The sequence below is a fragment of the Sinocyclocheilus rhinocerous genome, unplaced genomic scaffold (genome assembly GCF_001515625.1).
Source record: "Sinocyclocheilus rhinocerous isolate Xijiao unplaced genomic scaffold, SAMN03320098_v1.1 scaffold549, whole genome shotgun sequence".
NCBI lineage: Eukaryota > Metazoa > Chordata > Actinopteri > Cypriniformes > Cyprinidae > Sinocyclocheilus > Sinocyclocheilus rhinocerous.
The window spans coordinates 263,517-284,935 of record NW_015664999.1 but is presented as its reverse complement, the minus strand read 5'-3'; the positions used below and the strand labels follow the sequence as shown (position 1 = coordinate 284,935).

General features: G+C 36.3%; 2 protein-coding genes across 3 annotated transcripts in view; both read right to left on the bottom strand.

The window, feature by feature from the left end:
• cpt1a2b (carnitine palmitoyltransferase 1A2b) overlaps positions 1-14,078 on the bottom strand; it is a 33,292-nt gene extending 19,214 nt beyond the window's left edge. Inside the window, exons 1-10 of one of the 2 annotated variants that reach the window (XM_016541703.1) lie at positions 13,966-14,078; positions 11,693-11,842; positions 11,157-11,296; positions 9,274-9,445; positions 7,717-7,818; positions 7,432-7,569; positions 6,367-6,444; positions 6,161-6,268; positions 5,840-5,927; positions 5,561-5,756 (exon numbers count right to left, since the gene is read on the bottom strand). In XM_016541703.1, coding sequence (XP_016397189.1) covers positions 5,561-5,756; positions 5,840-5,927; positions 6,161-6,268; positions 6,367-6,444; positions 7,432-7,569; positions 7,717-7,818; positions 9,274-9,445; positions 11,157-11,296; positions 11,693-11,833 — 1,163 coding nt within the window. In that variant the 5' untranslated portion in view covers positions 11,834-11,842; positions 13,966-14,078. The remainder of the gene's footprint in view (positions 1-5,560; positions 5,757-5,839; positions 5,928-6,160; positions 6,269-6,366; positions 6,445-7,431; positions 7,570-7,716; positions 7,819-9,273; positions 9,446-11,156; positions 11,297-11,692; positions 11,843-13,965) is intronic. The other variant, XM_016541704.1, reaches the window with a different exon arrangement.
• A 2,587-nt stretch (positions 14,079-16,665) lies between these two features.
• Positions 16,666-21,419, bottom strand: part of LOC107730725 (serine/threonine-protein kinase BRSK1-like) — a 16,349-nt gene continuing 11,595 nt past the window's right edge. Inside the window, exons 13-18 of the mRNA XM_016541622.1 lie at positions 21,245-21,419; positions 21,120-21,168; positions 19,448-19,571; positions 19,113-19,326; positions 18,942-19,031; positions 16,666-18,138 (exon numbers count right to left, since the gene is read on the bottom strand). The exon at positions 21,245-21,419 is cut by the window's right edge and continues 387 nt beyond it. Of these exons, the coding sequence (XP_016397108.1) occupies positions 17,921-18,138; positions 18,942-19,031; positions 19,113-19,326; positions 19,448-19,571; positions 21,120-21,168; positions 21,245-21,419 (870 nt within the window). The 3' untranslated portion in view covers positions 16,666-17,920. The remainder of the gene's footprint in view (positions 18,139-18,941; positions 19,032-19,112; positions 19,327-19,447; positions 19,572-21,119; positions 21,169-21,244) is intronic.

Sequence of the window (21,419 nt, the reverse complement as noted above, 5' to 3'; positions counted from 1 at the left end):
AAGCATTTTAAAAAATACTTAATGAAATGATTGTGTTGTAGTTACATTAAATGATTGGTGTTGTGCTGCTGTGACTTTACATGAGCAGGCTCACTATTGGCTGATTCAGAGGTTGAGGTCAGCCATTTTGTGTTGACATCTTTGTAGTCCTTAGTTCACAACACTTAAGTGTCACCTCAGTCAACACTTAAGAATCAGTCTTAGACTTTACTGAAAGTTGCTTTTAGCTTCTTTATAAAGGTCTCCTACTCTTAGACAAGTCCTACTTTTTACTAAGAATTTGTTGACACTTAAGTCAAAGCTTAAGACTATTCTTAAGAGCATTTCTGAGAAGTTTTATACATACGGGCCCTGGTCTTTATTTTACTCAAAACAATTGGTCCCCCCCAATGTTCTAGAGTAGACATTATTACGGCCTTGTTTGGTATAGGCCTAAATAAAAAAAACTTGGTTAAAAGAATCACCAGTGTAGAAACATGATCCAGAGAAAGAGAACAAAGAGGACTGTTTTTTACTATTCAGTAAAGAAAAAAAAGTTTATTTTGTTGCGAAAGTTAATGATATTCTATGGTTCGCTATAGACTGCCCACAAAAGCATGATATTGCTCTTTTTTCAGGGTACATATATCAACAACACCGCAATAAGTTGCATAGTTAACAGCAATATCTACAGTCTAAATTTCTAGACTGTATCTCACCCCCTCCCCACCCTCCAAAAAAATTAAAAATCGCCTACCCAGGATATCTACCCGCCCACCCTTCTATAGAGATTAAGAACCGGCGGGAGGGTTAGAGTGAGCAGATGTGGGTGGGCTTGAGATGGGCGGCGTTATGCAAATCTTCTCACATCGTGACGTAGACATGTGGGGTGTGTTAGAACGAGCCGTTTTAGGTAGGCGTGGCTGACTCTTAACTTAAATAAAGAATATCTCTTTGGATTTGAGACTTTAGTCTTTGCAACTTTACAGATCTTCTTTATGCACCAAGAGCTTGTAACACTCCAAAGAGAAAGGAAAAATTGAAATCGCATCATATGACCCCTTTAAACACTTCATTCATTCATGCACGCTGCAAAAATGATTTTCTTACTAAGTATTTTTTTCTTATTTCAAGTACAAATATCAAAACATTCTTAAATCAAGATGGATTTTCTATATAAGAAAATGATATAAGATATTTAGTCTTGTTTCCTGGGGGGATCTAAATTAAGTGCATTTTACTTAAGTAAAATTATCTGCAAGTGTGGTAATAAAAATAATCTTAATGCAAATGGAAAACAAGATTATTCGGAGTGTCTGTTACTAACTGCAAATTGAACTAACTTAATTCAGCTGTTCTGAAACCGAAAACTCAAGAGTTTTCCATCTCAGAGTAAGTCAACTCAGAGTTCAAGTTTTAACTCAGAGTTGGTTGAACCTCCTTATTGAAACGGGCCCCTGGAGAACATTCAGCCTGTAATTATTTACTGTTTTTATACAAACTCCAGGGTCATGTAGAAATAACATTTCCCATCTGAATCGACTTTTCAGAAAGTGCACATTTTGGTTATAACAGAGACATGTGAAGTGAGGCAACATTGAGAAGCAAATTGAGCCAAGATAAACAAATAAAAAAGGGTCTGCTGGTCACACAAAGCTTTAAGATGACTTAAGAAGAATACAAGGCATAAGTTACATGTTACACTATAGTTAGGATACTTTAAGGTGTTTTATGGAGTTTGACAGCCCCTACTCTGGTCACTTTATGGAGTAGTTTTTTTGGAAAAGAGCAGTGTAAATAATTTGTCATACTGGTTTTGAATGATAAAGGTAAGTGAGTGAATAGTGACATAATTTGTAAGTGCAATCGCTATGAAATGATTTATAAAAGTCCTTAACTGTTAAAGCTGCAGTCCGTAACTTTTTTTGGTTAAAAATGATCCGAAATCAATATTTCAGCAAGTAGGCCTACATAACCAGCCAGTGTTCAAAACTATTGCCTTACTTTAGCCTGATTCACAACGGTTAGATTATAATGTTTTCTGATTTGAGTGGTATGGGTAGGTTTTCGCGGGAAATTCGAGCATGGCACTGCGTCATTACGTCACTTCTGTAAACATAAAGAAGTTGTCCCAGCTACTAGGCTATCGCATGTGAGGATCCTGCAGGTGGTGGATCGTTTATAGCCTTTTCTCACAGCAGCTGAAATAATTAAATGTATCATTTTGATGGCAGATTGTAATCCAGAAAGGATTATGCGTTTATGAAACACATGTGGATTAAATTAAATTATATTCCAGTTTTAAATGTGCTTCTGATAACAGATAGCCTGGGATTACACAAGATTTGTATTTTAAAGACAACCAGTTCGAAGGGAGCATAATTTGCTTTTTGGGTTAAAATAATTTCTTAATATGAAATTCGAGTGGTATGATAATTAGAGATTAGACTGTACAGAAATTCACCTCAAAACATTAGATTCATCCGTGCTAGAGCCGCGCCGGACCACAACCCACGCAAGGAAGATAATTCCGCACACAGCTGCAATTGCAGGTTTTTAAACAGAGATGGCGACAATGAGGCAAAACTTACGGACTGCAGCTTTAAAATGAAATTGTGAAAATTATTGCAAATATGGTGAGGGAATTTTTCTGAAAGTGTTGCACACTGTTTACAGAAATTTCTGCAGTTAATGGATTAACTGATGGATTCACTTTTATAAACAATCTAACTTAATAAATGAACTTAATAAGTGAACCTTAAAAGGTTAATAAGTGCAATATTCACATTGAATGGTGTGCAGCTGTTATAATACATTGCATTATTGATCTACTCATTCTTTATAGCATTTCCTATAGAGTAATATTAATAGTCTATAAAAAACAAAAATGGAAGTATGTAATGACCAAAAATTATAAACAAAACTCTAAACTCTCTTATATTATCGCTTTTTATCACGGAGTTCCCATGTGCAGTATACTGCACACTTGATGATGCTTTTCCTTCACTGTTTGCTCCAACTAAAAATAACTTTCATTTTTGTTATGTTAAAAAATGTTTGTAGTCACAGTTTATATTTTTACAGCATTTAATAATCTTTGTTAAAGTTAGTTAATAAAAATACATATCTTCATTGTTTGTTCATGTTAGTTCACACTGCATTAACTAATGATGTTACAACTTTTGATTTTTTAAAATGTATTTAAATGTATTAAAATGTAGAAATTAACATTTACTAAGATTAATAAATGCTGTAGAAATATTGTTCATTATTTGTTCATGTTTACTAGTGCAAGTAATGTTAACAAATGAAACCTTAAAGGTGCAATAGGTGATTGTCTTCAGAAACATTTTTTGTTATGCTGGTTGAAAGTCTCTTCACATCCCGATAGCAATCATTAAGTTAAGTGGTCTAAATGCATTTATCTGTATTTATATATTCTGTGGAAGTCGTAGGTCCAAGAAATGTTCGTCCAATCAAAACGCTTGGTCCGAGCGTTTTAATTGGCTTTCCTACCTGCCTGTCAACATATGTATTTGCATACCTCTTCGCACCCTGTTCGCGCAGACAGGATACGTCATCAGAGTGTTCACACCGTGCAGACAGAGCGAGAATGGCAGACAAACATCAACAACCAGACCTTCCTTCCTGGTATTGTAGTACTTTTAAAGTTTTCTCACCGGTGAATGACACATGATGTAGCCCAGCGGTTAATCTAGTCCTCGCGCCAGCTCGTTAGAAGACGTGATAAGAGATACATATGAAATGTGCAGAGCAGGAGGGCGCGAGGACTGGAATTAGGAACCGCTGATGTAGCCTATTGTAATGTTGTAAGACTCGAACCCACAACCTTTGGGTTACGAGTCCGACTCTCTAACCATTAGGCCACGACTTCCCCCTGCTGCACTACTGCACCTTTAATGTAAATTGTTACCATAATATATAAAAAACTTTGTTACTTCCTAATCAGTATTTTAAAAAATACTCTTCTAAGGTTACTGTCTCCTGAGGATGCATCATTCTGTTTGTAGCATTCTTCATTTGTTGTCCTCTAGGGAGTCTTCACTAGTGGTCCCCAATGCCGATATATCGGCCAATATTTGTCATTGCCTGTGCGCATGGAGCTCCGTTCTCCATGTTCATTAAGTTTACTGTCTTTGTTTAACAGTTCTGACTAATATATTATTATACAGAACTTTTTTTAAGCAAAGTTAGTAAAGGTATACGAAAAAGTATTATAGCTTTTGCTTTTTGATTAATAGTAACAGAAAGGCAAATGCTACAATACTTTGTCATCTACCGTCAGCATTCAGCATACAGTATATGTATTTAATTAAAAAAAGTATCTGAATATCTAATAATCATTTAACTAACCTTGCAAATTTTGTTGAATGTAGCTGTGAGATTCTCTGAAGTGTGCATTTGTAGACTGCATAAAAACATGTGAATTGGATGCGTACAGGAGAGGTGTGCTTTCACTAGACACGCATGATTGATTTCAAACTGCTTTTTTTGCAGCTATGACGTATTCATGTCATATTCATTGTGTGCTGTATGTAAAATTAGCACTAAGTTATTTGAAAAAATATGATTCCCAGTGTGCACAAACATTCCCAGTGTGCACAAACATATCAGATTACTGCTCTTCTAGTGTTCATTCCTTGTACCGCTTTTCGCTATTACTTTCCTTTTTTGACGTCTTCTTCAGGTCAAGTTTATCTTGGGCCTCTGCCCGTTTATCAAAATGACCATATTCACCGTACAAGTTAAATGACATAGAAAATACGAAATGTTTACAATCGGTGTGCAACTGTCACTGAGTTACTATGGTTACTAATTTTTTAGGCTAGCACATTCATTTAGAACTGTGATCAAACTGACTGGAACTATCTGTGCATTAAACGATTTTATTGCACACCTTCCAGCCAATCAGAATCAAGAATTCCAACAGACCATAGAATAACAGAATTTGCCATATAAATAAATCTCTTTATTTCACCGATTCATATTTTTATCAAGTTACTTTTCATATTTATTCTTTTTCAAATTATATAATTGAGTAAATAAATAAAATAAATATACATTTAATTTCAACAATTGCTATGCATCTGTTTTTTCTATCTTTAAATTCAGTAGTGCGATATCATATATCGGCCATTGGCCACCCTACTCTCTAAGATATCGGCTTCGGCCATCAAATAATCCATATCGTTCGACCACTAGTTTTCACTCTAAAAAAATTCAAAAACAGTTCCACAAAATCCTCGGAATGTCAATGGAGTATAACCCATTTGAGCATAATGAAATATAATTAAAATGTGAAAACACAAAAATGTGCACATTCAGTGTCTTTGAAAGTTACTGTTGATAACAGTATTCAAATATATGATATCATGTGCCATCATTTAAACTATGCGTTAAAAGATCCACAGAATCTCAAAAGCTCTCTCAGTTTTGTTGTCTAATAGGCAATCAGGAAAAATATGTGCAAATACTCTCTGGGTACCTGTGCTTGACATAAAATCCCATAACACCCTCTTCTGGAAAGCAAACACAGACATAGATTTTCTAAGAATCTGACCTGTTTCCTGCTGTCAGTGCCCCGAGTTTGTCCTCTCCTGGAGAAGGAGGTGAGGGGTCATCCAAGATCCTTTGAATCTGATACTGGATCTCTCTGGGTGACAGCAGGCGTCCTGCTCGGTAAACCCATAACCTGAAATACCGGCCCCTGTGGTACACGGCGACAAACTCACTGTCCTGCCAATGCTGCAGCACATCTGAGAGATCACAAGACTATGTCAATGACATAAGATCACTTTTTTATGTGTATTTGTGTCTCTATGAGTGTGTGTGTGTGTACCCGTCTCCTCTCCAGGCATGCGTGTGGTGTTGAACATGCGTTCACACTGAGCTGCACACAGCGGTATGACTGTACCAGGAATACGACTCTAGGTGAACCAGAGTACAGGATCTCAAAGACTTACAGCAAAACTGTTCAAAATATTCTCAGTTGAACAATACAGGAGTATGACAGTGTTGCTGTATTTACAACTGATTTATAATTCATATTTTGTATACATATAGGTAGTTGACCCGTAACATAAGTGTCCGATTAGCCATGGATGCCACTTACAAAATCATGACAAAAAACACAACCTAAAAACAAAGTTTTGTCACATACAGGATTGAGCTCCTCTCGGTTGACTTTGCGGCGATATAGGAACAGGGCTGTGATAGTATTCCCTGCTCGAGCTGCCTGAGTAGCCGTGGGTGTCACATACAGAAAATCCTGTGCATAACCAAACGCAGGGTGAGATTTTCCTTTCTTTGCTTTCATAGCATTAGATTATTGAAAGTGACAATGAGTAATGGTGTAGGCTCGCATACCATGCCATAATAGTTACTATTGACCATAATGGGACTCCGGCTCCGGAGATAAACATACTCTTCCCACCAGTCACTAACCTAGATGATACAATAAAATAATTAACATTCTGACTCTGCATAAGACTAAATTATCCTAATCAAATGTCTATAAAAAAACAAAATAACTCTATTACAAATTAAAGATCTCCAAAGGTTCATAATATCGCTGTGTTGATCTGATACACACACACCATTCACATGATCATACAGTTGGCTATGAGAGTATTAGCACATTGCTTTAAAAAATGCTATTTAAGAGTTGTTATTCAACAGAATGCTGGGACATCTATTTGCAACCTATTTAAAATGTCAAGTCAATTTAAAATGAGCTCTTCAGATCACATTAGAAAATTATTGCCAATTTGATAAAGTTGTTTTCAAAGAATGGTTTAACCAAAAATGAAAATTTGCTGAAAATGTATTCACCCTCAGGCCATTCAAGCTGCAGATGAGTTTGTTTCCCAATCGGAAAAAAAAATGGGATGAAATTTAGCATTACATCACCTGCTCACCAATAGACCTTCTCCAGTGAATGGGTGCCGTCAGAGTCAAACACCTGATAAAAACATCACAATATTCCACAAGTAATCCACACAACTCTAGTCAATCAATTAACCTCTAGTGAAGTTAAAAACTGAGTGTATTCGCTACGTTAATTAATGGACTGGAGTTGTGTGGATTACTTGATGTTTCATTCTGACGGCACCCATTCACTGCAGAGGATCCATTAGTGAGCAAATTATGTAATGCTACATTTCTCCAAATTTGTTCTGATGAAAAAACAAACTCATCTACATCTTGGATGGCCTGAAGGTAAAGAGCAAATTTTCATTTCTGATTGAACTATTCCTTTAATCATCTAAGATTCAATACCATTTTACCATTATTGATCAATTATCAGTTGTCACTTTTACTTGATTTTAATCAGCTATAGTATTGTATGTAACCACATGTTCATAATAAATAAGACTGATGATAGTTATGACATTGACCAGAAAATAATGTTCAGAATTGTTCAGCACTTACATAGTTTGTGGCCCACAGTGCTTTAAGTTTGAGGTATTTTTGTAGGCGGTTACCCAGACTTTTCTCAAACTCAGCAGCCAGTCTTGTCATTCGCTGAAAACCAGCCACATCTAGCAGTGGCTTCACTGACTCAAGATACTGAAATAGAGAGAACGGCTGAGATAGTATTCACTGGTATCCAAACCTCCAAGAACCCTGACAATTTTTATCATCACTCACTTCCCAGCAAACACGGACTCATGCACATTATGTGCACACAATTTAATTTACATTGCACTAACTCACTCTTTCCAATGTGTCTTTAATGGAAGGTACAGGCAGGTGTGGTAAAGACGTCTGATAGCTGTACAGTAATGGCTTTCTACTGGACAGCAATCTAACTAGGGTCTGACATGGAAAACAAGAGAGAGAAACAGTCAAATAGAAAAATATACAGGGTAAATATATAGAGTACAACAATAAGAATGGCCTAATGTGGTCCAGTGTGAGAGCTTTGGGCCAGTTGACTATAATGTCACCTCCCCTATTGGGATGGTGCTGTGTTATCAATATACAATATTCCACATCTAATGATCATGTATGTGTGCTTTTATGCCTTGAACACTTCAACATTTGGACTTCAGTGATGTATTGAAAAGTGCTGTTGGAAATTGTTCTTATTTTAATGTGTCACCATGGTTATATTATCTAGCCGGCTAATACAGATGAAGATTTGTTATAGTTGCAAGTATGACTTGTCATAGACTTGAGCATTAGCGTGAATATGTTAAAATGAGGGGGGAGGGAAATCAGAAATTTTTAACACTAAAGGGCTTTTCACACTTGAAATTGTTAACCCATTGCCGAATCTGTGATAGCTAAAAACAGTGCGGAACATAACATAGTTTCATTTGTCAGTCTACTAGCACGAAGGTTAATATTATTAAACTGAAAACAGAAATCTGCCCCTACATATATAAATCTGATGAGAGATGTAATGAAGCATTTGGAGCTAGAGAAAATCAGATTCTCCTTAAAAAACAAAGAAGAAAAATTCTTCTAAAATTTGGCAACTACTTATTTCAATTACTTGAAGTAGTTAAATTGATCCCTTAAAACAAATTATTATTTAAACTAAGAAGAGGATTAGACTACACACACACACACAAACAATTATTATTATGGAACCAACCCCCAGTGTTTGTGTATGTGTTGTAAGGTTGGCATATACCGTTTTCAAGAAAAATTCTAATAAATAAAGAAAAAAAAAAAGAAATGGTTAACCCTGGGTCATTCTAAACACTGCATAAACTGAATTCTGGGTTATCTTGTTTCACATTTCACACTGCTCATAATTCTCTTGTGGTTAACAATTGATCCTGGGTATTTGTCAGCTGACATTTCATTATGTACATTCCTAACGCCTGGGTTAATGCCCTTATTTGCATTAATAGTGTGTTTGTGAACTTACAAATGTCATGGAATTGTATTATTACAATTTTAAACAACTGTTTTCTATTTTGATCAATTTTTAATTTTCAGCAGTCATTACTCCAGTGTCACATGATCCTTCAGAAATCATTCTAATATGCTGATTTGGTGCTTAAAGTAACATTTCAGTGGTGAAAACAGTGTACATATACTAATACCATATTAGTATATATACACCAAATGTGTATATACTAATATGTAACTAAAATAGCTGTTTTACAGCTTGTAGTGAAAGTGAAAATGTTGGCAGGGAAAGTCCAAATCTGAACTGGCAATTGATTGAAGACAAATCCCTATATTGCTATTGTTTAAAGAGCATATCTTTACGGAAAATATTGAGGGGAAAAAATTTTACTTTTTCAGGGTACTAACCGCCCAGACTTTGGTCTTGGTAGAAATACGTCCATGTAGCTCAAACATCCATCGATGGTATGATAGGAGAAGCTTTAGGCAGAACCTCAGAGCCAGAATGAGAGACAACCACAGCAGAGTACTGAACAGCAGCACTGATAGGACAGTCTGACCTTGAGCACTCAATGACAGACTGACAAGAGAGAAACACAGAGGAGAAAATCTGCATCATCTCTTCCAGGTTGATATTAGGCCAGTGATGGGCAAACTTGGCCCTTCCAGGCCACTTTCCTGCAGAGATTTGATCCAACCCTGATAAAACTCACCTGCCTGTAGCTTTCTAGTAGTCTTGAAGACAATGATTAGCTGGTTCAGGTGTGTTTGATTAGAGTTGGAGCTAAACTCTGAAGGAAAGTGACCTGGAAGGGCCAAGTTTGCCCACCCCTGTATTAGGCTGTTTAAATACACTCAAATGTTGTCATTTCACAAAGACTACAAAGTTGGTACAATATTGCAGGTTAATCTTTCTATCCGAACATTCTACAATTAATCCAGAATGCAACAGCAAGATTAGTCTTTAACAAGCCGAAAAGAGCACGTCACACCTCTGTTGATCAGTTTGCACTGGCTAACAATAGCCACTCGCATAAAATTCAAGGCATTAATGTTTGCCTACAAAACAACCACTGGCTCTGCACCCCTTTACCTAAATTCACTTCTTCAGACTTATGTGCCCTTCAGAAGCTTGCTTCCTGCAAGTGAACGGTGCATTATAGTGCCATCCCAAAGAGGCACAAAATCACTTTCACAGACTTTTACCTTAACTGTTCCCTGCTGGTGGAATGACCTGCCCAACTCAATCATCTTGTCTTTAGCCACATCGCTTCCATATACACTTGACCTCTATACTAGCACTCCGTATTCTATTTCTATTCTGTCTACTTGTTTTCTTTTATTTATTTACAAAACTTGACCCTCTAACACTAACATTCTCTATTCTTTTTCTATCTACTTATTTTCTGTTTATCTTAACCCTCTAATACTAGCTCTTTCTATTCTATTTCTTATTCTATCGACGTATTATTCTTTTTATTATTAAAAAATAACCTTGCTATGTGTACTGCGTTAGACTAACCAGGACTTGTCACAGCACTTCTATCGCTTCTATTGTCCTCATTTGTAAGTCGCTTTGGATAAAAGCGTCTGCTAAATGACTAAATGTAAATGTAAATGTAAACATTATGGACACATGAAACACTGACTACACCAACAAAGGACTGCTATGCAAATTAAAGACACACAGGTAAGATGTGAATAATCTTATACATGATTAAACCATAAATAAGATCTCTCTCCTAAAGAACAATGAGTTTAAATGGAGGACAAATGGAGACACTGCATCTTTTGGAGTTTCATAAAAGACCTCTAACGTGTCACAAACTGTGCACAGATTTTCCAAGATACCACACTATAAATAAATAAATTAATTGTATATGCTATTCCCATTTATTTTACGGTTCTATACTGTTTCTATGTGTTTTATACTCTTGCTATAACAATGGTCTTATTTGTCAGTTCTCCTAAAATAAAATGGGAGAAACAGTTATTAATTAGATAGGAGAATCTAATAATTAAAAAATGAATAAGAACTCCAACAATTGGGAATAAAATACTTTTGTATTACCTTTGTTTACAAAAGGAGTTGTTAGAAAATGTTTATTAGGAATAATTTAAATATTTAAATGTCCATTAAACATATAAAAATTTGGAAAAAAGCCTGAGCAACTGTTCATCATCATAAGAAAAAAGTGCTTAATTTCTCCAGTTCAAATTTTACCATGCAACTGTTAACCATTTAGAAGAAGTCTAGATGAAGTCTGTTGAAGGGTAAAAGGAAGTGTTACCTAAGGGGGAGGTGCTCCCGAATCTTAGTAATGAGGCCCATAGATGGATCAGACTGCATGTACATAGTGGCCAGGATTGCTATGACAACAAAAAGCCAAGAGGAGGGGCTAGCTGGGTATACACCTTTAATGATTCTGTTCTGTTCATGAGAAAGCGAAAAGTATTAATGCAACCTATGTACAAACACATGCATCACACATTTGGGCTACGTCACAGAAAAGCTATTGAACAAAACATTTTAGTGCAAAACACTGGAGCAGAAGTTACCAAGGATTTTCTAGATTTTAACACTTAAAAATAATGCAAACTGGCATAAGTGAAGAATGCATCATTTAAGTAACTTAATTTCACTACAGAACAAACATCCTGTATTTATTTTTCATAGTGTTTTCATGCATACTCCTAACATTCCTATAAGATTTTTACCTATTTATATTACAAAAAAAGACACAAGACAAAAATACAGGACAAAAACTTATGAGTTCTATGAATTACATGACTTATAATTTTTTTCACACTCATTCGAGTCACTGACCTTAATCCTACTGATGCGTTTCTTCCAGGATCGCAGTCCGGAGAGGTAGATTTGATTGAGGGCCTGATAGGACAGATGCAGGTCGATCCCCTCAGGAGTGATGGTGAACTGAAAAGCTACTGCCTGGTGAGCCTCTGCCATCACTATAGACTTAAACAACACAGTCTCAGTATTAAACAACACACTGGATCACAGAAATATAGAAAGCAATGTATATCATTCGCTCATGGGATCTGGTTTTGATATAGTATACGGTTGCTTAACAAAACACTTAAGCAAATGCACACCATCGGAGGTGCAGGTCAAAGATGACAAATCTGCATAAAGGAGATATGACCGCACACTCACCACATAGTATTTGCAAGTGAGTGTGTGGTCATATCACCTTTATTCGATATAGTATGCAAAATAAATCTTTTTCACCAAATTTTGTTCTGTTTTATTGTAACTGTTCCACCTTTTATTAAAGCTAATGTTGCAAACCCAAGAGACACTGAATTAAATCTGGACACTATCAGTGTCATAGATATCAATGTCAGGAAGATCACAGAAGGAAAATGCTGTCAATATACCAGTCACATCTAGTAAACAAATGTAAAAGTGCTAGATGTGGCAATGCAAAAGGCAGACGTTATGATCCGAGTCTACAACTAATACATCAATGCCCCCTAGTGGTCTATTTATATAAAACAACCCTTGAAATTTGTTGTACAGCTATTTACAGCATAAATACTATCATCCTGAAAGTCTTTTGGTCATATGTGTGTCTATGTATATAAATCCGAGAAATCATGCCATAATATTAAAGAACAAAAACGAAAGAGAATCTGATCAACATGACAGAGTTGAACAGGTGACTCAGTTTAACATAAAAAATTATGTGGTCACACCAAGCTGGAGTGAACAGGTTATCAGTGAGAGCAGTTAAGCTGTGTGTAACTAAAAGTTTGTTGCATTGGCCTCTGTCACTCATCCTTTACAACTGATGAAGTACAGCTTTTTAATCCAAAAAGGAGCATTTGTCAGTTTTCAGACATATTCTCAAGTGTATGTGTCTTATGAGTATAAGCATTTATTCTGATATTTAATAAGAACAGAAGAGAAAGCACATACCCACACAAACATATGCCCACTTTTCTGAAACACTGAACTTACCTGGAAGAGTTTCATTGTTATACAGTAACTCAAATTTGTCAACCACAAAAAGTCTGAAATATTATTTAACTGTGTGCATTTAATTGCCAGCTGTAAAAGAGACTTAGCAAAAGGCAAGACAATTTATTTCATTCCAAAAATGTTTACATTGTCATTTTTGAATGCATTTAAAACAATAATTTATCATTAATAATGCCCTTTGGAGACAGTTTCACACAAACAAATAAACAGGCTACTTGTAAGATTCCAAAAAGTGTTTTAAAGGAGATTAATTCTAAAAGTCAGCAGGGCCAAAAGTCCGCATAGTTGAAAAAACAGACATACTGAGCTGAGAGACAGGCGAGGGGAAAAAATAGAGACAAGGACATTTATCCACCATTATTGCATAGGCTGGCATTGGAGAAAAAGACTCGGGTTTTGTTAATCGTTAAACATGGATTTAATAGGAAATGTGACAAAAGATAAGGAAAAAGGTTTGAATGCTGTTAAACTGGTAAAACGTGTTAGTAACGAACCTCGAATACCAGCGCGCAATCATTTACCGGAGCTCTCGAGCTCGCCTTCACACACTGAATGCAGCTGACAGATTTTCCGACTTTGCTCTCTAAAGAAAACAAGAGACCACTCGGGAATGCTGTGAAGTAATGTTTGGGTGTGCCGTCATTTTTAACTTATGAGGTGAACCTGAAATGTCCAGAAGAATAATGGTTCCGCTCAAACGAGCTTATGTTGCACTGGTCGAAGAGTTTTGATTTATATATTGCATGTAACGTACAGTACAAGAAAAAGTATTAATAAGAAAATAAAAGTTTCCTAATTTTTATCAGTTTAGGCTTTTATATTTAGGCGTTTTATGAAATGAAAAGGCTACAGTTTAAATTTCGTAAATCAACGTTTGAACTGGCTTTATTATTAAACAAGCAAACAAACAGCACCCAGTAAAGTTTCTCTAGCTCTCCACCCCCTTCAACAATCCAGAATATTCCTGAACGCTAGTCACTAGTGACACGACACAACACGCATAATAATTGCCGGTTACAAATAAAAAAGTTCTTCAAACCAAGACAAATTTGTATTTTCGGTTTTATGCCAAACATGACATGTCTGAAAAATCATACCTGCAAGCTTGAATGGTAGTTCGGGAACAAGTAAGACTGAAATCGGTTTTTGACAGATGTAAACTTCACGTTCTCCACCCTTTCACTTCCAGCAAGCAACACATACCTGAGGTAATCTGCACACCCACACACACACACACACACACACACACACACACACACACACACACACACACACACACACACACACTACCTCTCTCATTTACATACGTAATGACATCACGCGGCACAAGCATAAGTGGCCGTGTACTCGAGCATAAAGAATTTATGACTTTGTATAATTTTCCTCTGCCGGCAAGGACTTTTAACTCTGTCATCAAAGCTTTGTCTCTAAGTTATATGCACTTATTTAAAGCACACGTTTGTTTTAATGAGAGAAAAACAATTATGCCGCTACTTTTATTGGATGGAGTTTGCCTTCTTGATAAAAATACATTGCAAATCAATTGCTACATAATAGATTATACATCCACTAAGGCTACTTGTTTATTTTATCAATGCAATCAGACATATTCCCCTTAGGAGAATTTGTTATCTATGAAAGATATTTCTTTATATTTTTGGCAGTAACCTTATTGTTAATTTCTTTGTTTCTCGGTTTTCACATGATATCTTTCACATCTCCATTAATATATATATATATATATATATATATATATCAAACAAATAATGTTACAACAGAAATGAAATGGGGAGCAAGACAAGGTAATTAGGAAATATAATGACAGATTTTTTTGTATTTTTTATTGTTCTTTATCACAGGCAATAATAATAGTGCACTTTCATTTTTTTAATTATAACACAGACATTTATTTTCTCGCCATTTTTTTCCCTCCAATTTAATGACTTGCATTTCTTATGAAAAAAGTTCCTACTGTGCGCAATGGGGAAGAAAGAGTACAGCTTTACAATCTTAAGAGGAGTAATCAGTAATGACGACAAAGATAATCAATAATCATCAGGTGAATATAGAATGGATAAAGAATGAAGATATGAGTAATATTTTCTGTTTACAATGAACAGATATGGGGGGAGCATACATTGGGGGCAGGCAGGGCGTATGTATATAATGAGAGAAGAGGAAAGGGGGTGGTCTAAAGTATAATTCTATGATAGGGAGGCAGGAGCAGGACGAGGTATATAATGTATGGTAAATAAGTGAAGACTAACGATACATATGAAATGTGATACGTGTGCTGTATGTGTGAGGCGAGTGACAAAAACAGAATATCATTCAGTGCATAATGTAAAAGGGAGGAGGAGAGGATGGACACGTAGAGCAGGAGAGTGTCACGAACACAGAGAAAGTATGTGGAGTGTATTTCACATTCACACAGAGCTGGTGTCCAGACAGTCTGTTTTTGCACACTCCCAGACTTACCCTGCCTGAGAACTAACAGAATTGAACATAGAATATCTTCAGGGTTTTGCTCTGGCGTTTCCTCTGCCTCTGCGAGTGACCGGGCATGTTTGAGAGCGCACATGCTGACCGTTTTGTACATGTGTATTTAAGGCATTTGGAGTGTACTAAAATAAGAATGTACCCCGTATTATATCTAATGAACAAGGCTCCTAAACATTCAACAGTAGTGAAATATATTCAATGTGTTACTGAAAAATCAATTCAGGATGATGCAAGATCTGCTTGATGACTGAACCGTCCGAAGCTTGTCTTCCGCTATGCTATTTTTAGGCAGGAGTGTATGTGATGGCTGCGGGATGGTGGCAGAGGGAGGACCAGAGCAAAACCTTGCTTTGCATTCAGTGCTCCTTGCATCAGGAAAAGAGTGGACTGGAGGGAGGGAGAGAGAGGAGCATTACGGTCAGATTCTGGGCTTCAGGGCAGAAGCTCATTGGAGAAAGAGCTTTTAAGTGGATATTCAGGATCAGGTTCTCCCCATTCACAAATGTAATGAGCTAAAAAGCCCCACTGATCCGGAGTCTGCACTTAAGAGAGCACTTCACCGATTCCCGTGGGTGGGCGAGGAGAGGGACAACTATTTGTTTGAATACAATTCTATTTTTTTAGGACAGTGCATTCCAGTATCAAAGTCCAGTTATCATTCATTTTGTTTCATATTGTCAGTTTTAAGAAGGAGAGTCTTCTTTTTGTGTGTGTGTGTGTGTGTGTGTGTGTGAAAAAATAATACTGCTCGCGTTTTGTACGAAGGGCTGGCCCGGTACGCACGAGTCCGAAACTTTGGGCTCTTGTCTGGGTAACATTCTCAAACAGGAAGAGTGAACACAGCGGGCCTTCTTCTCATTCCCCCTGTTTTGTTCCACTGCTTCCATAAGGTTCACTTCAGTCTTTACATCATACATCCAGGAAGGTTTTAAAGTCTTTTCCCCGTGGGAGACATCCAAGGCATGGAGTCATTGCTTGGATGATTTTCAAAGTTGTTCTCCAGCTTTCTCCTTTGTGAGTTTGCTTCTTTTTTTTATTTAAAATGAAATGAAAATGAGATGGGTAATCTTAGGCTTTTGAAATGTTTTTTTAAAAGGACATTTGCAGCTTTTTTTTTTTGTAATATTTGAGAACAGATACAAGTAGGGAGTTTATCTTCCATTTTCTAAATTTCAAATTTTCTACCCTTGTCATTTTGACTTTACCAGCCTCAACACTAATCCAATCCAATCCAAATAAATACATAAATACATAAATAAATAAATAAATAAATACATAAATATTAACTGAAATAAATCAATTACAATTTTAAATATTTCTATTTTTGTTTTTTGACATTCACTTCATTTTGTTGACGGAAATATTTCACATCCCAGCTCTAAAATATAATATAAATATCGAAGTAGAAACCAAAAAAAAGACTTTTGTGGACTTCCACTTATTATGGAAGTTCTACCAGGAGTCACATGAGAAAACAGTGGAGGCTTTTAAATTTTTTCTCCCGCTGTCTCTTTGTATGACACAAGGGAGTGACTGGCTATTTTGTTCCTCTTGTTCGGTCTCCGTGTGAACATGTCATAGGAAATCTAGATGCCTGCTCATCCCTCTGTGCCCTGCTTAGTGAGTGGGGTGGACCTGAGGTACTCTCAGAACTGCAGTGACTTAAAACCGCCCAATTTTGCCAACTGTAGCTTCCAGTGGACAGCTCTCCACTGCATATCTGACACTGACTGATTATTTGATCTACAACATATCACAGAGTTCAAGATCTACAGCACAAGCTTGAACAATCAGTGTTTAACATAGCCTATATCTTCAACACTTAACATCTCACTCAAGGCGTCATCTGTCCTCAGATCATGAAGGTATAGTCACATAGGACTATAGTAGCATCTTGGGTTACAAGATAGATTCCCGTTCTAAAAAAATCCCTATTCTTTTCTTTACATCGTGTTCTAGAAATCCTTTTTGTGCTCCAAGTGGTGTTAAGAATGAAGAACGTCCCACTTTTTCCCAACATGTTTGCTTTTCTCTACCTCAAACAGCTATTAGTGATTTTCTGATGGATCATTGCTTATGATAATGATGATGATGATGATGATGATGATGATAAGTTTTAGAGACATTCTTTCCTGTCCCACTTAGTGTTTGTTCCTCCTTGAATAGTTTGTTGCCATTAGATCACTGGATGTCCACCGGTATGTCAATCTCCTTGTTTGTACTGTATGAAATAATTTATAGCTGGGGTTTATATTAAGAGATACATCTTGCTTCCACTTTTCAAATCCTTTGTTCCTAAGAAGGATAAGTGATATCATAATTTTTTCATCAGACGATTATTTGCATGTAAGAACACTTCCATGTGGATAGACTCCTGACTCTCCTATTGTTGCAGTTGGATCCCAGGGTTTCCGCTAGTAATGTGAAAATCAAGGCTGAGTATACCTGTTGTTGTGTACTGTGCAGATGGACTATGAGGGAGTCGTGTCTGGGGGGAATCAAGAGCGGGGATTGTCCCCACCCGCTCAAAAGCTTGTCTGATTAGTTCACTTAGGGCTGAGACTGGGTCCCATTTGAGGAAAGGAGGCGAGTTTTATCCTTGCCAGACCCCTTCCTTTGTAGTACACTCGCACTACCGCCAATACTGCTCCCTTCTCCTCGATCGCCGCGTTCTGATCGCTCACCGCGATCACCTCCGCCCTCCGAGCGACGAGAGTTCTGACGGGTCGGTGTGCTGGGTGGGCGAGATGAAAGCCCATTTTTCTCATCTGGGAGAAGAAAAACATAAAACATGAAGGTGGGGATTTGAAAACATTTTCATTAACTGAAATAAAAATAAAAGTACATTAAAATCAAGAAAAGAAATTGTCACAAATGAATTTTAGTTTCAGAGTTTGATACATTATAAAATTTGAAGCCTTCACATTTCTCTAATAAAAATAAGATAAAAGATCTAAAAATCTAACTAAAAAGGCGACAAATTCATTTTAGTTTTAGATTTTGGTACATGGTATATTATAAAATGTAAAACCTACACATTTTGCCTGCATTATGCATGAAAATGCCACTGGATATTTACTTAAAGATAAAGTTTAATCTTGTTTTAAGTTGTTGTTTTTTCATTTTTAAATTATACCAGTTACCACATAAACTTTGGCTGCCCTAAAACTGAAACTTGCAATTAGTGAAGTCAAGTCAAGTCACTTTATCTATATAGCGCTTTATACAATACAAATTGTGTGAAAGCAGCTTTACAGTGTTACACAGGAAAACAGTGTGTCGATAATACAAGAGGACAATAGTAAACACTCAATTTTTCAGTTAAAGTCAGTTCATCATTGATTCAGTGATGTCATTGTCCAGCTCAGTTCAGTTCTCTTCAAATAGTGTCTATGCAATCAATTCAACAATATTGCCAGAAATTAAGTGTACATTAGTTTTTATAGAGTAACAACTAATGTACATGCAAAATACAAAAAAATATATAATAAAATGAAATGGGGGGGATACATTTAACTTATTGTGTATGAGTAGATGTTTTTGGGGGGAAGTGTAGACATGGAACAGTCACCTGTAAGCGCCTGCACAGAGGGCTGGTCATGTGTACTGAGAAGCTGAGCTTGAATGGTCTCTACCACTCTTTTAAACCTGCGACTAGGACCTGAAAAACAATATTATCACATTTGTAGAAATGACAGCATGTACAGACTCTTGACACTGGCTCTCTCATCTTTTTAAATACCTGATAAAAGGGTGAAGGTGACGCTGTAGATGCCAGTCTCTCTCCTTCCCTCCCTTTCTCTCTCTTTCTCCCTTTCTCGTTCTCTCTCTCCCTCAGAAAAGGCGATGTCAACCTGAAATTTGACAGGCTTCTGGAAGACAGACGGACCTCCGGAGGACTTGTACTCCGCCCGGAAACTTGTCTGAGAGATGACACTGTGACTCAGGGAGGGAATCTAGAGGAGAACAGAGACATACATCAAAAAATAATGAACAAAGCTTATTTGAAGTGAAGAGGAAGATGAAGAGAAGGAGGAAGAGGAAAGGAAACACCTAACATATTAAAATGATACTAACCGATAGGAAGGCGTGGACAATGTCAGCCTTGATTGAGCTTAGTGGCTTGTCTCTGATCACCACAAAAATTTGCTCTTCCCTTTCCAGACTGATGAAATTCCCAAACCACGACTTCTTTGCTAGCCTATAGAAAAAGATACAATTATATGTAGATTAATACACAAAACATACATTACACATGCAGTTTCATGGCTCTCATTCTACAGCGAATACACATTATGGACGTTTTAACAGCATGAATGGATCTAGTTATTTGGATAAATAAGAATGGATAAATAAATTGGATAAATAAATTATCTTTGAACAGTGGTGTAAAGTATTTGAGTAAATGTAATTAATTACTGTACTTGATTATCTTTTTGGATACTCTGTAGTTTTACTGAGTATCAAAGATATTAGCAACTTTTACTCTCTATTCCACTACATTTTTGAATAAGTATCTGTACTCTTTACTCCATTACATTTGTAATGAGTGTTGCAGTTACACATTACATTTTGCATAGCACCTAGATTTTTCTGCACCAGTTTATTTCCTCTACAAAAGAAGTGATATCGCCAGCTACAGGGCACTGAAAGTGCAGTATCTTGTGCGTTTTGCCCTTACTCACCCAAACTTGTCAACAAGGCTACTTTACGTGAATGCGAGTTTCTTAGCAAGTAGTTTTATATTTGAGATGAGGACATGACTGCAGCCAGTGCAAGAAGGCTTTTTTGTTAGTTTTTTTTGCAATTTTGAGGTGTTCAGTTTTATTTTGGTTTTAGAAAATAAATATGATTGGTCTACTCCTAAATCAAATCTTGCTTGTTTTTCACTGGCATGTCCTTTGACCAGTGCATCTTTGAGTCTGTATTTAGTATAAGTAAAATACTTAAGCACTTTTTAAATCAGGTACTCTAAGACTTTTACTCAAGTTGTTTTGGAATAGGTGACTTGTAACTTGTAATGGAGTTTTTACTGTAAGGTATCTGTACTTTTACTCAAGTATGGTTTTCAGGTACTCTTTACACCTCTGTCTTTGAAAATACAAAAAATACTTTTGCAAGGGTCTTCTCATCTGCCTTCATTCCTAGAATTGTACATGTTCAGGGAAAAGTAGCCAAATATGCTGAAAAAGCTTCAGAACAAACACACTGAATCATAGTTTTTGCTGTGGCAACACTGAACGTATAACACATAGCACATGTAAAATGCACCAATATTACAATTTTGTAATTGTTTTCATGTTATGGCTGATAACCAATAAATTACTAATATTAAAATTCTACGTTGTGTAAATAAATGTAAGATTAAACACTGAAGCATTTAAAACCACTGGTTTTATTTTTTAATTGAATTTAAGTATCACAACATTATAATGCACACAGTTATTTTAGTGTTATGTACTATTACAGTATATAATAGTACATACGTTTTTGTTTCACTTTTTAATCTAATATATTTTTAATTTAATTTCATCTTTATCTCGATTAATAAAAATGATTTTTATTAGTTTTAGTTATAGTAATAACAAAACAGAATGTACAGTATGAAAAATGAATATCGAAATTTGTTAAAGATTACATCTAACATTGATATTTTAATTTATTTTTTGTTTTAAAGATTAACATGAAGATAACGGTGAAGGCATTACAAAGGTAAAATATATATATATATATATATATAAATACTTACTCTGGGCTGGACTCTGGAGTTAAACTGGACATATCTTCTGACGTAGGAACTATTGAAACAAATAAAAAAATGTTACAATGACGTTTGACTCAATGACAGCAATAATAAGGCGATGCTCCTCTCACCCTGTAGCCTTCGGCGGTGGAAGCGTGGCGAACCCAGCAGGTTGTTCTTGAAGGAGTTGAGGCGAGTCCTCCAGTGGGCTGAACTACTGGCAGCCATTCCACCACTTCCCCCAGGACTGGAGGGTGGGGTTAAGGACATGGAACCACCACCTCCTTCAGCTCGTGTGGAGGAAGA